General features: G+C 35.0%; 1 protein-coding gene across 8 annotated transcripts in view; it reads left to right on the top strand.

Annotated features, from left to right (window-relative positions):
* LOC101039804 (N-deacetylase and N-sulfotransferase 3) overlaps nt 1–19,684 on the top strand; it is a 204,171-nt gene that overhangs the window by 72,014 nt on the left and 112,473 nt on the right. For all 8 annotated transcript variants that reach the window (XM_010340358.3, XM_074396969.1, XM_074396964.1 and 5 more), the window contains one exon: nt 3,551–3,705. In XM_010340358.3, the coding sequence (XP_010338660.3) occupies nt 3,551–3,705 (155 nt within the window). The remainder of the gene's footprint in view (nt 1–3,550; nt 3,706–19,684) is intronic.

Genomic DNA, 19,684 nt, shown 5'->3' with positions numbered 1-19,684 from the left:
CACAGAAACTTAGAGGGGTCCAAGGTCACATAGCTAATGAAGTGTCAAAAAAAAATTAGTCTTAACCCATCCTTGATTAGGGAAGCTGAACGTCAAAAGATTCTCCTTATTTATAGGTTTGTTAGTTTTTTGTATTTCCCCAAATCACTGAGATCCAATAGTACCTGTATATTCTAATTATATTGTAGAATAAATTAACAATGGCAAGAGCAATGTTATATTGAATGAGAAGTGCTGGTCTTATTTCTAGACTCCACATTTCGCCAGTGAATGATAGCTAAGGGCCCTGAATTTGGAGTTGCTCAATCTGAGTTAGGAGTCAGGATTTGAATTCAAGTTCTGTCTCAAACCTCTCAGTGACATGGAACAAGTTATTTCACCTCTCTAAATATCAATTTCCTTATCTGTAAAATGAGGTTTGCAGTGGCCCTTACCTCATGAGGTTGTTTTGACAATTAAATGAAATGATGTCTGTGAAGTGCTCAACACTGCTTGATACAATTCTGTCTCAATGATTATTTTAAATATAATAACAGAATAGGAAACATTACAGATAAAATGTAGAGCCAAGTTATTTATATAAATATATTAAAATAAATTAGAGTTTGCAATAACTTTATATGGTTTCAGCATAGTTTTGTGACAAGTTAAGAAACAGCACTTAACACTGTGGAAAGTAGTTTTGAAATTTCTCAAAGAACTTAGAACTAATATTCAACCCAGCAATCCCATTATTGGATACATTATATATCCAAAGAAAGGAAATCATTCCACCAAAAACACACATGTGCTCACATATTCCCTACAGCACTATTCTCAGTAGCAAAGATGTGGAATAAATCTAGGTATCCATCAGTGGTGGATTGTATAAAGAAAATCTGATACCTATTCCCCATGGAATACTACACAGCCATAAAAAAGGAATGAAATCATGCCCTTTGCAGCAACGTGGATGCAGCTGGAGGCCATCATCCTAAGTGAATCAATGCAAGAGCAGAAAACCAAATTCCACATGTTCTCATTTATAAGTGAGAACTAAACATTGGGTACTCATGGTCATACAGATGGCAACTATAGACACTGGGGATGAATGGCAGAGAGAGGAGAAGAGTGAAGGTTGAAAAACTAACTGCTGTTTATCATGCTCACTACTTGAGTGACAAGATCTTTCATATCCCACACCTTGGCATCCTGAAGTCTGCCCAGGCAGCAAACCTGCATGTCCACCCTGAATCTAAAATAAATGTTGAAAATAAATAAAATAAATATAATCTGCTTCTTCCCCTACCCCCAAAACAAAGAAAGAAATGGCACTTAAAATTGAGGAATTTGACTTCTCATTCTTCTCTCTTCCTCCAGTTCTGACAAAGGTGGGAAAAGTGGGGAAGCAAAGGGGTGTCAAGAGGCCACAACAGTCCAATCAAATGTAATTAACCCACAGTTAATTATATTTCAACTGCTTTTTAATATTAATTTTTAAAGTAATAAGCAACAGACACTTGTTCTCAACGTAATTCTAATGTAAAACATTCTCAAAGTAGGATTAAAAGAAAGATGAACGTATAAAGAGAAAAGACATAAAATTATGCCTACTATGAACTGAGACAAATATGTCAGAAGGAAGACATCATCTGTCTAACTCGTGCATGATTCAAATGTATGAATATTTTAGTCACAGATTTCACCATGATATTCAGGAAAGGACGACAAATGCCTGAGCTATCTTTTCAAAGAATCCTGAGATCTGCTGCTCTGTTCTGGTAAATTTGAGCAGAGGCCAACTAAAAAAAATAAAATAAAATAAAGGAAAGATGACAAGAAAGTTGCAAGGAAAGACGGGAATTATATGCAACAGGGAATAGAGCTTAAAAGCAGCAGGAGAGGATATTTCTCATAAACTAGGAAATCTTAGCTCACTGACATTGCTGAGTATGTGGAAATCAGGAAAGAATCGATTACTGGGAAACTCCAAGAGACTCTGCCTGCTCTTAGTGTGAGAAAATAAAATGGCAACAAATAACTGACACTAATAAAGCATCCTGGAGACTACAAAATGTTAAGCAACAGGGAGTATCATGGATAGAAGTAGAGATGTTTAAATGCAGGAAAACTAAATGACGTCATTCTTATGTCAAGCAAAACGTGTTTAAGATCACCAGTCACACCTACAAAATGTTTCTTTACCAAGGTCACCTTATTTATCACCTCAAATTTAGTAGGACCCAAGAACCTGCTATGGTTGGGATCACCAGAATTTCTAAACCCCTGAATCCATCGTCCTATTTTTCTTGGCTTTCTCTCTATATACCTTCCCTGAGCCATAAGATAACCACTCAGAAGCTCCAAGAATGCTGGTGACTCATTCATTAATCAGGCCAATGAGTTAACATAATCACTTGGTCAGTTTTTGAACATAATGTCACCTCTGCCACATAGCACATGTGAAAACTACCTCCTCCTTTCATGTAGCATTATAATGAGGGGGGGGAAAACCCAAGGAGACATGCAAGGAAACACAAGAAGAACAGAAGTAGGAAATACAGGAGGACAAGAAAGGGGCATTATAAGTTACCCAATATGTGCTAGAATTATCTAAACACTACCTCCTCCCAAAAAATAAAATAGGTATTGCTGTCCATCTTTTTACAATACAGACATTAAAGAGGTCATGTGGCGCAACCATACAACTCAAATGTGTTGGAACCTACAATAAACTAAAAACTCCTAACTCCAAAGGCTGTACTTGTTCTACCATACAACGGTAATGTAAGTGTATGTGAAGAAGAAAAAATACAGAAAATAAAACATTAGATTTAAAGATGTAATCTTTATATGTAGGGGAGAGGAAGATCCTTCACATCCAGCAGAGTACTTAAGCATATGAAAGTGAAACTGAAGACTGTCCTTGTTGAAAGATCGTGCTATTCCACTCACTCCATAGCACTCAATCTTTGTTTCTCCTGTATAAATTATAATAACCATGAAACCTCACAGTATGCCTTTATCTTTAGAAAAGATTTTCAATGCCCACCAAATCATAGGACCTGATTCTTTTCCTGCCAACAGTCTCTGCCCACCACACCCCACCCCCACCAACTTCTCTTAGGAAATTGAATGAACAAACAATGTTAACAGAAACTGGGTTTAACTGACTGGTCCAGAGCAGCAGTCCATTCTCCATCTTTAGCCTGTAGGGCTCTAATAAAACAAATCACATCAGAGCTGCCACTGAAAATATGGGAGGAGATTTTTCTCCACAAGCATGTCCATAATACTAGTCATTACAAAACCATGCAGCCACACTTGAATTTTAGCCACAACACTGAATCCAATTAGCTCTCAGAGTAGTGGGTTCTTCTATGATGTTCCTTCTATGTGGATAAAAATCTCCTCCAATATTTTCAATGGCAGCCTTTTATGTGTGTAAAACAGGAAAAATGATGTCTTCTAAATACATATATGAGAATAGATTAAACTGACTGATTGATAAATCATAGATCCATAGATTAGTGTAACTGGAATTAATTGGATAATCTTTTCCCCCCCAAAGGAACTGAAGAGGAAGATGAAGGGGATGACTGTCTTTTGGGGTCTGTGGATGAGTTCTGGTGGTTTCCTCACATGTGGAGCCATATGCAGCCCCACCTCTTCCACAATGAGTCATCTTTGGTGGAGCAGATGATTCTCAACAAAAAATTTGCCTTAGTAAGTAACTCACTTTGACTGTTGCATTGAAGTAGTGTACACTGATTAAAGAAATGAAAAGGTTCTTATACTGTGGCATAGTGACACTTTTTTTATTATTATTAAACTTTAAGTTCCGGGGTACATGTGCAGATCATGTAGGATTGTTACATAGGTAGAAACATGCCATGGCAATTTGCTTTATCCACCCCAACCCCCGTCAGCTTTTCCATATGGTCATTTAGAAGATTTTGGTATTGCTGCCTTTTAGTATGTGGCTCTTGAGTTTGTATTGAGTTCTCACCACTATGCTTAATGTTTTGAAGGAACTAATTTAAGAGGAACTTCACAAGATACAAGATGTATTATGACATTATGATCGGAGCTCCTAAAACATGGCTCCTGTCTAGAAGGAGTTTCCTGCTACACTAAGGAGGCAGAAATATGCATGTTAAACAATTCCCCAACAAATGAAATACTTTTTCATGACCTAATGCCACACCATACAGACACAAAACCCATAGTTCAAAGAAATAAATATCACTGGGAATGGCCTAATATGGTTCTTATGGAAATGAGATTTTAGATACATCCTGAAATAATAAGTCTTAGATATCAGAATGAATTGGAATGTAATGAGGCTGATGGAAAAGTCCAGGCAGGAGAGCATAATGACTGCATGAGGTAATAAAGACACAATCTAAGCAGTTAAAAGCATTGCAAGCATACATGTTTTATGGATGGAATGTTTCCTTTCCTGAAGCAAGGTGCACTGTTTAATACTGAAGGGTTTATTATTCAGGACAAGGAAATTCATAGTAAAAGTTTAAATTAGCACATTATGAAGAAAAAAATGTGCTTGTGATCAGAGAGAGTACTGAGGTACACTTACCTGGAATGGTATTCTACATCAACTGCTAGAGCTAGGAAGTTTTAGTTGGTGCTCACAGTACCTTACTCAAATATACAAGACATGGTTAGAATTAATACACTATATTTTTTTCCTTGAGAATATACAAGACCAAATACTTTTTGGTGGCATCAGAAGCCCATATTTGTCTTTTAGCTTTAATCTACTCCCCAAAATAAATAAAGAGCTTCAGGTGCACTTTTGCCATATATGGATATTTTGTCAAGAAAGCAAGAATAGTGCTCCTCCATGCTGATATTGTGAGCAAATGGGTGTTCAGACAAGAATGGAGGTCATGGATGCAATACTCAAATGGGTAACTGGGTTAGAGGACATTTGAAGCGCCCTTCCAACTAAAAGAATTTGAGACTCCGATCTAAAACTTTTGGGTTTGGCCTTTGCTATCATCATCTACAGCCAAACACCTATTTTCATGGAGTTTTAACAAATATATCTTTTCTACTATTCTTTTTCACAATGTAGACACATTTGACTCACAAATTTTTGACATCCATTTTTTTTGAAGGTTCTAAAAGGTTATTATGAAAGGTTAAGTAAATCCTTGAAGCAAACTTGCATTTGATGTTTACAGCCATTAGGAAATGCAGCTTTAGAAGTTGATTGGAAAAATTTTTTAGTTACCAAATATAGGCTAATTCAGGTGGTAAACCGAAATTTCAACAGGGGATTCTTTTTTAAAAGGTATGAATTCTGAAACAAAGATTAAATGTATCATTAATAATGACCTACCACAAAATTTAAAATATCTACTGTACAGTTTTTAAAATAGAATAACATATCATTATAAAGGTAAAATAATATTCTATTTAAACCTCAAAAAGGTCTTCAATAGTATATACTCTCAACTGAAGAACTATGCCTACATTTTGGGAAATGGGGGTAAATTTTTAATGATAGAATAGTTAATAGGTATTTTTATCATAGAATTCTTTGCCAATATCAGATGATATTTACTGCTTTTATAGACAATACTATTAAAATTAGAACAGTATTCCTGACAACAAAATCTTACTGAAGATTGTACCTGTCATTGCATTATCATCATTCTTTTAAGTGGTGTCCCTTTTGCCTGTCTTTTCCAAGTGCCGCAGAACCTGTTGATTTACATGAGCTAGAATGTCTATCGTCAATTATAAAACTTTTTAGATTAGTGAGCATGTTAACTTTTCCAATATGGAAATAAAGATTATAGTATCAAAATGTAATTTAAAATGTATTGAAAGACTAGCTGGCTTAAGGAATATATGATGATCTTTTAATTAGTTTCCTTGCCAGCTGAGGAATGAATGAACACTCTCTCTTTTATTTCAGTGATACACTTTATAAAAAGGCATATGAGATTTTCATTTTATTGATATTGAACACAAAGTATAATTCTAGGCATCCTAATAGAGAATTCCAGTCCGGATGCAAAGAGTCCTGTGAGCTGGTAAACCACTTTAGAGCAATCCAAGTAGCACAGTTTAAGAAAGACACTAGCCATTGTTCAGAGCAAAATGGTCAATATGATGAAGTCTGTAATTTACTTCATAAAATGAACAGCTGAAGGAAATTCAAGAAGGTAAGAGATAAAAGAGACGGCTAAGGGATGTATTATCACGGCTAATATTCAACTAAGAGTACTGGTATGGCCAGGCCAGTTATTACAATATTGAAATGTGGTAATACTTTGCCCCTACCCCACTACAACATCAGATCCTTCCCCAAGGTATTCCAAATCTCCTTATAACTCAGGAACTAAAGGCGCCTGGCCCAGAAAGAGTCTCCAGCTGTCCAGCTGGCAGCAGTTCTGATTGGTCAGAGGCACAGCATGCTGGTGGGTGGATATTTTGTATATCGCTCCAGAAGACAATCAGTCAATCTTAAGATTTAGAAGGGACTAGAATCAGCATATTTATAAGGAAAGGTATGGAAGTCACATAGATTTAAGGAGTTCTTCTACTCTAGGTAAGTCATGTATGGAGAATGGTGCTTGACATCTAGTAGGTACTCAATGTTTGCTAAATAAAAATAAAAGTAAGTATTTTTTCCAGCCCTCAAGATTCAATCATTACTGTATTACAATATAGGTTTTATTATTATTCAGATATGGTGAGTCCCACAGATCACAAGATGACTACCACTGAAAAGATTAGTTAATCACAGTTCCCAAGAGAGGGAGTGTGCCATGGATGCAGGGTCACGAGGGAAGCACGAGGGTTGCTCAGAAGGCAGAGGAAACAAGGGGAAATGTGGGCAAGAGCCTTTATTGTGGTTTCCGCAGGACAGGTAAGCAAGACAGGGTAAGCAGGCTCAGTATTGGCTACTTTGAATAATTTCAGTGTGCTCTGGGTGTAAGGGCTGTCTTTAGTCATCTGGTACTTGGCTCTGGAGTGATTAGAATAGGGAGATAGTTCCTCAATACATGAGAGTCTGATAAAGGAAGCAGTGGGGGGGTAGGAGCTCTGAATTGCTTGATTTACATTTGAGAGTGCTCTCAGGAGGGTGTTTGCTATCTCCAGGAATTAGCTAGCCCTGGCAACTGCAGTCTCTCCAGGTATCCAGCAAGGCCCCAGATATCAAAGTATCAGAAATACAGAAAATAAAGAGGCATGCTTTCTCCTGGTTATGCATTCCATAGGTTTTCAAATCCTCTCATCATCCCAGCTGTAATATTTGTACAATTTCTAATTTGCAATTCTTCCCAATATATGCCCCAATCTGAACATTACTGTCCACTGATGTGTTATCAAACCAGAAAATAGTAAAATATTTTTTCTTCATGTGCACTTTACTTCTATTACCATAGCCAAAGATCACACTAAATTTTTACACCATCATATCACACCAGTGTCTGCCAAACCCTCTGTCCATGAGCCATTTATTAAACTTTCAAGTATTTATTTTTATGCAATTGATTTTGTAAACTAAATGCTAGCCTTGAAATTACATCCTGATAAAGACTAACTCTGTTATTTAACACGCTTTATATCTTTCCTAGCTTTGTGTAATCCCTATGTTTTACAAGTATGACTTTTGCACCTTCAAGTTATCAGTATTGTTGAACGTAATAGGAATACATATCTTTTAGCTGTGTTCCCTTGGTATATTTCTAGCAATAGTTTAACAACTATTTTTTCACCAGAATATTTTAAAATCTGCTTTTCTAAATTGAAATATATCTAGTTATTTTTAGAATTACATATTTTAAGTATCTTGAACTCCAAGATAACACTGTCATCTACTCCCAAGTTCTAGCACTTATAATTATGTGGCAGAATCACAAAACATTAGAGCAGGAGTGATTAGGATGAAGACAAGCAGGGGAAAACTGGATGTAAACAGAAATACTGGATTACTACTAAATTAACCAAAGAATAGGAAAGAAAAGCCAGCTTTAACTAAACCAGTGGAAGTGGGATCATAAAGAAGTGAGATATGAAAAGCATTTCTGACATAGATTCAATAAGGTTTTTAATCAGATGAATGATGAAGCAGCAAAAGGGAATAACAGGTCAAAAATAACATCAGGGTTTAAGCCTCCCACTTTTCTATCTGTGTGTGCTGCTTTAAACTTTTTGCATATGTAAACTGCTGCTTTTTCTTTAGAAGTTCTATATTTCACCTACATGAGGATATCCCCCTCCTACCCATATCCACAGTGGCACAAAATTTATTCTCATTTGGATATATCATTGAACTTTTGAAAGTGATTTTAATTGGAATTTTTTCTTTGTAAATTCCTGTCCATATTACCTTCTTTTCTATCCTATGAGAAGACTCCATACTCTCTAACAAGATAGACATTGTAGAAAGAATTCTTCAATTCCTTTCCCTTCTTTCTCTAACAGAAATACTAGATTTCATCTTTAGCACATTTATCTGGTAACTGAAAATGATTTCATAAAAAGAAAGATAAATTTAGCAGATGTACTGCATGAAAATAGTGCCTTACTGTCCAAATTTATGTGGCCACAAAATGAACTAAAAGCCTTTATGAATTATCCTAGAAACTCTTACTGGTGGGCTGGAGTTAGATGTGGGTATGAGGGTGGGGCAGGTCTATTTCCAGATCCATGCCTGCTGCTCCCAAATTTTCACTGTTCCTTCCTTTTATGCCTTTCATTTGCTTAAGATGGAGGGGCACTTGCATTCTGAGAGGTGGTTATAAACATGGCAGAGATGGAATTGATGGCAGAAGAAGAGGAAGAGTAAATTCCACATGAGTGCTAACCTTGGCTCTGCTTCGGCATTTTCATGTCTCCCACTCTATGTTCCCACTCATTTAACAATTTCTTTCAGTTTTCTTTTGTACCAGCTCCTGCTCCTTTTCAAAATTTTCCATCCCTACTTCACTTCCAAATTTTTCAGCCTACACCTAGATTATTGCAGCAGCCTCCCTACTAGTTCTCCTATTTTCCACTTTTTCCCTTTAATCTTTGCTTAGATCAGGAAACGTGAAACTTGAAATGCTGTGATTCTGTTTCCCCAGCATGAAGCAGAACCTTACATTTCAGTGAGAAAGATTCTTGACTCCTGAGGAAATGTAGGAAGAGAAATTGTTGAGCTCCAAATATTTACTAGACATTGTGCCTAGTGCTTTCCATACATCCTCAATTAATTCTCACAACCACCTGTGAGGTTGCTTATTTTCGTATTGAAAATGCAGAAAGCAAGGCTTAGAGAGCTTATAATTTTCCTAAAATCACACAGCCAGCGAAAGCTGGATAAAGGGTTTTATCTCAGGTCTGTCAAACTCCAAAGCCCATGTAACAACCACAGTTTTTATAATTAACAAATTGCCATGCCATTGATACTGTTATTACTGTTACACAGACCTCATATCAAAATGTTATTCCTTCCTTATATTTTTAAACAAATTCAGAATACAAATCTGACTTTTTACAACGGTTTTCTCCTAAATAGCTGTTTATATGATTTATGTAGTTTCTTGTGTTTGTGATCTCAGTGCTGCAAACATTACTGTCCTGGTGGCTTTTATAAATACCAGAAGGTGTACAGTAGTTATAACAAAAATATCAACTTTTTATGTTTTCAGAAATATTAAATTTCACTTAAAATTAGTACTATGTAGCCTTGAAGATTCCTAATCAATCTTGCATATTTTCAGAGAGATTAAATGTGTGTGCACATACTCTGAGAATTTGAGGCTGTCCTGGATTATTTATAGATTTCTTACCTCAAAGACCCCCATAGGTTCACATAAAATTCATTGCTTCAAAGTCTGAGAAAGCTGAATTAAACCAAACTTTCCAATTCCTCCATTATGAATCTAGATAATTTTCTTTTCAGTTGTTTTGCTGCAGCATAAAAAGTAAGGTTTCATAAATTCATTTTTTTACATTTATATAAACCTCTTCTTGTGTTTACTTGAATACACCCCAGGAATTCAAAAATACCAACCTGCGCTGTGCAAAGTACAAGTGTTTACATCATTCTTTTGAGTATTCTCACAAAAGCACATCTTTCAGTGCTATGTTTACTTATGAGACACTCAACAAAGATATGACAACACTTCAAAAATTCTGGAGGGAACTCCAAGAGAGAAAAACAACATACTCAATTAAACGAAAATGTATTTGAAATAAATTTTATGATCGTTAGGGAAGACTAGGAGAAAATCTGTCACTCGCCCCCAAATAGTTCTTTTCTTAAAGGTTACAAGTGAAAATGAAGATTAAGGCCAAGTATGCTACCTTTTATAACCCTTTTTCAGTATTGATACTACATTTTTAGTTAACTTTTGTTACTGAAATTTCTTACTACATTTGGCTTCCAAAATGTCATTCCATTTCTTCAAGTAATTTAGCTGCTAACTTGGGATAAAACCTAAAGAGGAATACAGCGTGTCAAAAAGGGGCTTTTGCTGATGTTATTGCTACAGCTTTATCAAATGTATGGTCAACCAGGGTTATTCTTTCACTCCCACTTTCTATGTAATATCTAGTATGTATAATAGAAGAAATGTATACTGTTTGGCAAGACTTTGTTTTTAGACATGATTGATAATGACAGTGTATCTTCTTTGAGGAACATCTGCTCTGAAATAAGCATTTGGAGTTGTTTGAGGATGGAAGTGATGGTTAGAGGAGTCTAACTTTACCTTTCTGTTTGTTTTGCTTGTGTTTGTTTCCCCCCAAATAAAGAATACTTTTAGCTGAATGAAAGAAAATTAAATGGCACTTCATCAATAACTTTGTTTATCTACTTCATTCTCGACAACTCTGTGAGATCATTAGGAATAACCCTACTTGGCAAGTGAGGGAATTGAGGCATGGAGACTTTGTATAACCTGCCAGGGTCCTCAGACCAACGAAGAAAAGCACTGAGATTGAGCCCAGGACTCAAATCTGTGCTCTCCTAAATCTGTACTCTCTCCATGATATATGCTACTCCCTATCCGTAGGATTCTTGGTACAAGGATAATTTCATTGTCATGGGTTTGGCTATTTTGAGATATTGAAAGAATAAGACTCTTTTCTCACTATATACTAAATTAAACGCCATACATTCATCTCTTTTCCGGAGATGAGTAACTCCAGAGTGATAAGGTGACACTTCTGTTTTATAAGTTGCTATAATGCCATTCGGTTTTACAAGATCTCATTATTAACAACTTTAACACTTTTATCCAAGGACTTTTGTCACTTTTATTTTATAGCCATATTTTTTTGCTATCTGGAGACAAAGAATATCTCCTTCCTGGGGTTTGTGGGTCCATAGGAATATCACCACCCAGAGACTCACCTAAACCTCAAGTTCCAGATTTTTTTTTCATGAGGGTTTCATTATGTAGGCGTGTTTGGTTGTAGTATTGGCCATGTGATTGAACTCAATCTCTAACTCCCCTCACGTACCCTAAGGTCAGGCTGATATCACCTGGCTCAAAGCTCTAACTCTCTAATTACGAAGTAGGACTTCCTGGCATGACTAACCTTCATCCCGAGTCATCTTGCTAGTATAAACCCAGATATAGTTTCAAGGGCTCACCATAAATAACAAAGACATTTCTATCACTCAGGAAATTCCAGAGTTAGAGGTTATCTCTTAGGAATCAGGGATAACGAAGACCAAATTATCTCTTAATACAATAGCTGCCAACAGGGGATGATTTTTCAACTCTTAAAGCAAATTTATTAAAGACAGCCTTGTCATCACAGAAATTTTTTCACATTCTAGCCAGCAAACCAAAATTTATATTATAAATCAAAGAGCACCGTGTAAGAAAACTAGAGAAATATTTGGTTACCAAATCTATAAATATTAACCAAATTTATATAACTGTGCCTATGATATTTTAGAAGATTATTACATCCTTAAGTACATAGAAATAAAATTGTACATGGGAGTTTAAGATTTGTTCATGGATTTAAAATAGTACTTTCATATTTAGCATCTGAATATAAAATCATTTCTATAACCACAAAGATTATGTCAAAGAAACACAGAATTATAAACCTGGACTTTAGTGACTACTTGCACAACTTCTTTATTTTAAATTGTTTTTAAAAATGAAAAATGAGATTCCTATGCTAATGTAATTAGTCACTTCAAGATTTTTCACTTCAAACCATACCAGAATGATCATTTATCACAGGAACAGAGTCTAATACTTAATAGTCTTTGCATGAAGTATCCAACCTAAATTCCCTAACCTAATGATCCCGACTTGCCTTATTTTGTTGTAGGCTAAGAAGACAGTCAGCTTCCTTTGAATAGCAATTTTAAATATATTAGGCCACTTTGCCAAGAGCCCTGCCATTCCTTACTTTCTCCCAGTGATTGCAGCTGCTACAGGACTCCTTCCACAGGTGCCAGAGGTTCCACGGGTTCTTACAAGCTGAATTGTGTATGTGGCCCATCAGTTTTACCTTAGGAAAATAAATCATCCTTAGAAGCTTAAAAATGCTTCACAAATTCTAGGAAATAGTTTCATATATTTATTTTCTTTATATATATCTGTGTGTGTGTGTGTGTGTGTGTGTGTGTGTATGTGTGCACATGAATATGTATGCCTGCACTCACACAAGTGACCTATATCTTAAAAGGCGCTAATTTCATTTTCTAAACAGAAGGAGGCAGGAGGTGGTCAGAATCACGCTCCTATCATCTAGGAAAAAAAATGTACTCTTTTCTTTGTTAAATAATATCTCAAATAGCCCCAGTTTTTAAGGAAGACACAGTTTTTCCCCCAAAATCCATAGTTTTTAACAACGCCCCTTTGAAACTCTAGGGGAAAAATGTTCTATAATCAACTTCAAAATATGCTATCAAATGTCAATATAAAGAAATTTTATCTTCAACCCATGTAAATTATGTATGTAAATTCTCAATACTATGAGATAGTTAACCAAAGCATGAACTTCTGTATACTGAGGAAATGGGACATTCCAACCAAAATGAACTGCAGAAAAGTATTTTGAAGTATTTCCAAATTATACTGTAATGAAGTTTGGGACTCTTTTTTCACTGTACCACGCAGAATGTTTGATTTCCTATGGTAAATGTTTGATTTTCCATGGTAGGGTTTTCTGTAAATTACTTTGCATATTTATTTATCTGCAAAATATGGAAACAGGCAATAAGTCTAGTCATTAATGAAAATTACAAAGGTCTTTCTGTTTAGAGAGAACTTGAAATAGAGACAAAAACTAAAAGTTAAGTAACATTCTTAATCACTAGCAAGAGTCTAAATGAAGACATATCATTAAAGACAGTAATAAACAATCTTTCCTTCGAGGCTAACTGTACTTCTCAAATATCTGAATGCTGTTTCTTTTTTTAGTTCTTGGGGAAATTGTTCTAAAGACTACAGCATTACTTTTTGCTTGACAAAATTATATTATTTTCACATTGTCTATTTGGAAATATTTCAATGCATAACTTAGGAAAATCTTGTAATTTTTAACTTTACGTAAAAAACATATGAATTTATTGAAATAAAGTCTTCACTGGAACAATAATTTTCTTTAATTTTAATTATTGTGGGTACTCAGTAGGGGTATATATTTATGGGATACATGAAATATTTGATAGAGGCATGCAGTATATAATAATCATATCATGAAAAATGGAATATCCACCCCCCAAGCATCTATCCTTAGTGTTATGAACAATCCAGTTATACTCCTTTAGTTATTTTTAAATGTACAATTATATAATTTTGACTATAATCATCCTGTTGTGCTATCAAATACTACATATTATTCATGCTTCCTAATTACATTTTGTACTCATTAATCAGGCCCACCTCCTCTCCAACATTCACTATCCTACCTAGCTTTTGGTATCCACCCTTTTACTCCCTATCTCCAAGTGCTCAATTGTTTGGAGTTTGACATACCACAAATAAGTGAGAACATGTGATGTTTGTCTTTCCTGTGTCTGGCTTATTTCACTTAACATAATGACCTCTAGTTCCATCTATATTGTTGCAGATAACTGAATTCCATTGTTTTTTATGGCTGAATAGTGCATCATTGTGTACTATTATACTGTATGTATGTAGGTATATACATATATATGTGTATGTATGTATAGATACATATATATATACAGTATGTATGTATACATATAACTGTATATACATATATACGTATGTGTGTGTGTATATATATATATATATATATCCAGGCATATATATACATATATATATATATATACACACACGTATATACATAGAAATATATACGTATATACGTATATACACGTATATACGTATGTATATATACATATGTATAAATATATATATATTTATGTATACATAAATATACCTACGTATATATAGTATGTGTGTATGTAGGTCTATACATATATGTGTGTATATGTATACATACACAGATGTATGTTTACACATATACACATGTATATGTATGTATACATACATACACATACACATACATATGTATAGACCTACATACATAAAATAGTACACAATGGTGCACTATTCAGCCATAAAGAATGGATTCAGTTACATACATACATGCACGCATATGTATATATAAGATACCTGAAATATATATATATACCTGATTACATATAATGTACTGTATATGTGTACCATATATAATAGTACAAAATAGCACAATTGTGTACTATTATATGTATATATTATAAATATATATATATGATTGTATACCTCATTTTCTTTATTCATCTGTTGATAGACACTGGTTGCTTCCAAATATTGGCTATTGTAAACAGTGCTGCAACAAACATGAGACTGCAGATATCTCTTTGATATACTGATTTCCTTTTTTTTGGATATATACTCAGCAGAGAGATTGCTGGATCATATGGTAGTTCTATTTTTAGTTTTTTGAGACACCTCCAAACTGTTCTCCATAGTGGGTGTACTAATTTACATTCCCACCAAAAGCACATGAGGGTTTTCTTTTCTCTACATCTTTTCCAGCATTTGTTATTGTCTTTCATTTTGGAGAAAAGTCATTTTAAGTGGGGTTAGATGATGTCTCACTGTAGTTTTTATTTGCATTTCTCTGATGATCAGTGATGTTGAGCACCTTTTCAAATGCCTACTTGCCATTTGTATGTATTCTTTTGAGAAATGTCTATTCAAGCCCTTTGTCCATTTTTTATTCAGATTACTAATTTTTTTTTCCTATAGGGTTGTTTAAATTTCTTGTATAGTCTGGTTATTGATCCCTTGTCAGAAGGGTAGTTTGTAAACATTTTCTCCCACTCTGTGGGTTGTCTCTTCACTTTGTAGATTGTTTCTTTTGCTATGGAGAGTCATTTTAATTTGATGTAATCCCATTTGTTCATTTTTTTGTTGGTTGCCTATGCTTGTGGGGTGTTACCCGAGAAATTTTTGCCCAGACCAATGTCCTGGAGAGTTTCCCAATGTTTTTCTTATAGTAGTTTCATAGTTTGAAGTCTTATATTTAAGTGTTTAATCTATTTTGATTTTTGTATATGGCAATACATAGGGGTTCAGATCTAGCTTTTCAAGCAGCATTTATTGAAGAGATTGTCCTTTCTCCAATGTCTGTTCTTGGCACCTTGTCAAAAATGAATTCACTGTAGGAGTATGACTTTGTTTCTGGGTTCTCTTTTCTATTCCATTGGTCTATGGTATCAGTTTGTATGCCAGTAGTGTTCTGTCTTCCATTCTATAACTCCATAGTATAATTTGAAATCAGGTAATGTGATTGATTTCTCTAGTTTTGTTTCTTTTGCTCAGGATAGCTTTGGCTATTCTGGATCTTCTGCAGTTCCATATGAAGTTTTGGGTTATACTATATATTGTGTGAAAAATATCACTGGTATTTTCATAAAGATTTTATTGAATTTATAGATTGCTTTGTTTAGTATGGACATTTTAATAATATTTCTTCTCATCCATGAACATGGAATATCTTTTAATGTTTTTGGTGTCCTCTTTAATTTCTTTCATCAGTGTTTTACAATTTTCATTGCAGAGATCTTTTAACTTTTTGGATAATTCCTAAGTAATTAATTTTATTTGTGTCTGCTATAAATAAGATTACATTTTGACCTCTTTTTCACATTGTTCACCATCATAGAAATGCTACTGGTTTTTGAATGTTGATCTTGTATCTTAAATTTTATTGCATTTATCAGTTCTAATAATTTTTTGGTGGAGTCTTTAGGTTTTTCCAAATATAAGATTATATCATTTGGAAACAAGGATAATTTAATTGCTTCCTTTCCAATTGGAATTCCCTTCATTTCTTTCTCTTTTTTGATTGCTATATAGCTAGGACTTTTAGTGCTATGTTGAATAACAGTAGTGACAGTAGGCACTCTTGTTGTCTTCCAGATCTTAGAGGATAGCTGTGGGTCTGTCATAGATGGCTTTTATTATGATGAGGTATGTACCTTCTATAAAAAGTTTGCTGAGAGTTTTTATCATGAAGGGATGGTCAATTTTATCAAATGCTTTTTCAGCATGAATTGAAATGATCCTAAGATTTTTGTCTTTCATTCTGTTGATATGATGTATCATACAGATTGATTTGTATACTGAACCATCCTTGCATCCCAAGGATAAATGTCACTTGGTCATAATTGATCTTTTTGATGTGTTGTTGGTTTTGTTTGTGTTTTATTGAGAATTTCTGCATCAACATTTATCAGAGATATTGGCCTGTAGTTTTTTTTCTTTTCTTTTCTTTTGATGTATCTTTATCTGGTTTTGATATCAGTATAATACCAGCATCATAGAATGAATTTGGAAGAATTTTTCTCCTCCTCTATTTTTTAGAATAGTTTTAGTAGAATTTCTGTTAATTCTTCTTTAAATGTTTGGTAGAAGTCAGTGGTAAAACCATCAAGTCCTGGGTGTTTCTTTACTGGAAGACATTTTATTATATCTTCAATCTCATTACTTATTGGTCCTTTCAAGTTTTGGATTTCTTCATGGTTCAATTTTGGTAGGTTGTATGTGCCTAGTTACTTATTCATTTTCTGTAAATTTTCTAATTTATTAGCATATAGTTGCTCATAGTAGCCACTATTGATCCTTTGAATTTCTGCAGTATCAGTTGTAGTGTTTGCTTTTTCATATCTGATTTTATTTCTTTGGGTCCTCACCCATTTTTTTCTTTGTTAATCTGGCCACTTTTGCCGATTTTGTTTATCTTAGAAAAAAAACCTTTTTGTTTCATTGACTTTTTGTATTTTTTTATTTGTTTTATTTATTTCTGCTTTGATCTTTATTATTTCTTTTCTTCTATTATTTTGGGTTCCATTTGCTCTTTTATAGTTCTTTAAGATGCATTGTTAGGTTATTTAAAGGTTTTTGTTTGTTTTTTATGTAGGCACTTGTAGCCATAAGCTTTCCTCTTAGTAAAAGAGGAAAAGCTTTTTTGTATTTGTTGTATCCCATAAGTTTTGATTTGTTTTGTTTTCATTATAATTTATTTTCCAAAAAAGTTTTCAGTTTCTGTCTTAATTTTGTCATTGACCCACTGACCATTCAAGAACATATTGTTTAGTTTCCTTTGAGTTTGAATAGTATCCAAAATTCCTTTCACTGCTGATTTCTAGTTTTATTCCATTGTTGCCAGAGAAGGTACTTGATATTGTTTTGATTTTTATTAATGTTTTAAGACTTGTTTTATGACCTAACATATGGTCTATCCTTGAAAATTATCTATGTGGTGAGAAAAAGAATGTGTATCCTGTAGCCTTTAGTTGAAATGTTCTATAAATATGTATTAGATTCATTTGCTATACAGTGTTAAGTCCAATATATTTTGTTGAGTTTCTGCCTGGGACATCTGTGCAATGTTGAAAGTGGAGTGTTGAAATCTCCAACTATTATTGTATTGGAGTCTATCTCTCTAATAGCTAATATTTTCTTAACCAGAGTTGGGTGCATATATATTTAAAATTCAACCAGAGTTGGGTGCATATATATTTAAAATTGTTTTATGTTATTACTGAGTTGACTCCTTTATCATTATATAGTGACCTTCTTTGTCCCTTCTTATAGTGTTTGATTTCAAATCTATTTTATATTATATACTATTCCTGTTCATTTTTTAGTTCAATTGACATGGAATATCTTTTTACATCCCTATTTGCAGTCTTTGAGTATCTTTTTTTTTTTCAAGTCTAGAATTTGTTTGATTCTTTCTCATTATTTCAATCTCTTTTAAAATTTATCTAATAGGGATTACTGAATTCCTTATCTGTGTTCATCTTGAATTTGTGTTTCCTCAAAAATGATCATTTTGAGTTCTCTCTCTGAAAGGTCACACATCCTTATTTCTCCAGGATTGGTCCCTGGTGACTTATTTAGTTCACTTGGTGAGGTTGTTTTCCTGGATCATCTTGACACTTGTAGATGTTCATCTGTGTCTGGGCACAGAAAAGTTAGGTCTTTATTACAGCCTTTGCAGTCTGGGCTTGTTTGTACCTGTCCTTGAGAAGACTTTTCAGATATTCAAAAGTGTTTGGTCCCCAAGCCCAGTGTCACTGTGGTTCTTGCAGACTTATAGAGGTATCATCTTGGTGGTCTTGAAGAAGATCTAAAAGAAGGCTATGGCTTATTAGGCAGAAATTCTTGTTCATCTTCCTTACTTTCTCCCAAATAAACAGAGTCTCTTTGTCTGTGTGGAGCTGCCTGGAACTGGGGTTATGATGATGCAAGCACCCCTGTGGCCACTACAACCGGCACTGCACTGGGTCAGGCCTAAAGACTCAGTCAGCACAGCATTGGGTCTTGTCCAAGGCCCACTTTAACCATGACCTGGCTACCACCTGTGTTCACTCGAGGCCCTAGGTCACTACAATCAGCAGGTGACAAAGCCAGCAAGGTTTGTGTCCTTCCCTTCAGAGCAGCAAGTTCCTCCAGGCCCCAGACAGGTCCAGAGATGCTGTCTGGGAGCCAAGGATTAGAGTGAAAAACATTAGAAATTTGATGTTCTCTGCTACTGTGGGTAAGTTGGTACTCAAACCATACTGTAAAGTACTTCCTACTCTTCCTTCCCCTTTCCACAGGGAGAAGAGCCTTTCCCTCTGAGTACCACTACAGCAGCCCATGGCAGGGTTCTGCCAAGCCACCAGTGATGTTCACTGAAGCCCAAGGGCTCTTCTTTCAGCTTATGGTGAATGCTGCCAGGCCTGGGATTCACACTCTGGGCAGTGGGCTTCCCTCTGACACAGGGAAGGTCCAGAAATGCTGTTTAAGATCCTAGACCTGAACTCAGAGACCCCAAGAGCCTGCTTGTTGCTTTACCCCACTATGGCCAAGCTGACATATAAGGTGCAAGAAAAAGTCCCCTGTACTTTTCCCTTTGCTTTTCTCAAACAGGAGTCTTTCACCATAGTCACCACTGCTGGGAGTGTACCAAGTTGCACAGGTAGTCATTGCATCCCAGTGCCCAAGGCTCACAGCATATACCATGGCTATCACTGATGGTTATTCAGGCCCAAGGGCTCTTTAGTCATCAGGTGATGAATCCTTCCAAGACTAGATCTTTCTCTTCAAGACAGTGGGTTCTCTTTTGTCCCAGAGTGTGTCAAGAAATGTTCTCCAGGAGCTAGGACCTGGAAGGGGGCCTCATGATTCTGTCTGGT

This window comes from Saimiri boliviensis, chromosome 3, assembly GCF_048565385.1.
Source record: "Saimiri boliviensis isolate mSaiBol1 chromosome 3, mSaiBol1.pri, whole genome shotgun sequence".
Classification (NCBI taxonomy): Eukaryota; Metazoa; Chordata; class Mammalia; order Primates; family Cebidae; genus Saimiri; species Saimiri boliviensis.
Note: the sequence above shows the minus strand (reverse complement) of the source record. Positions and strands in the feature narration are given on the sequence as shown.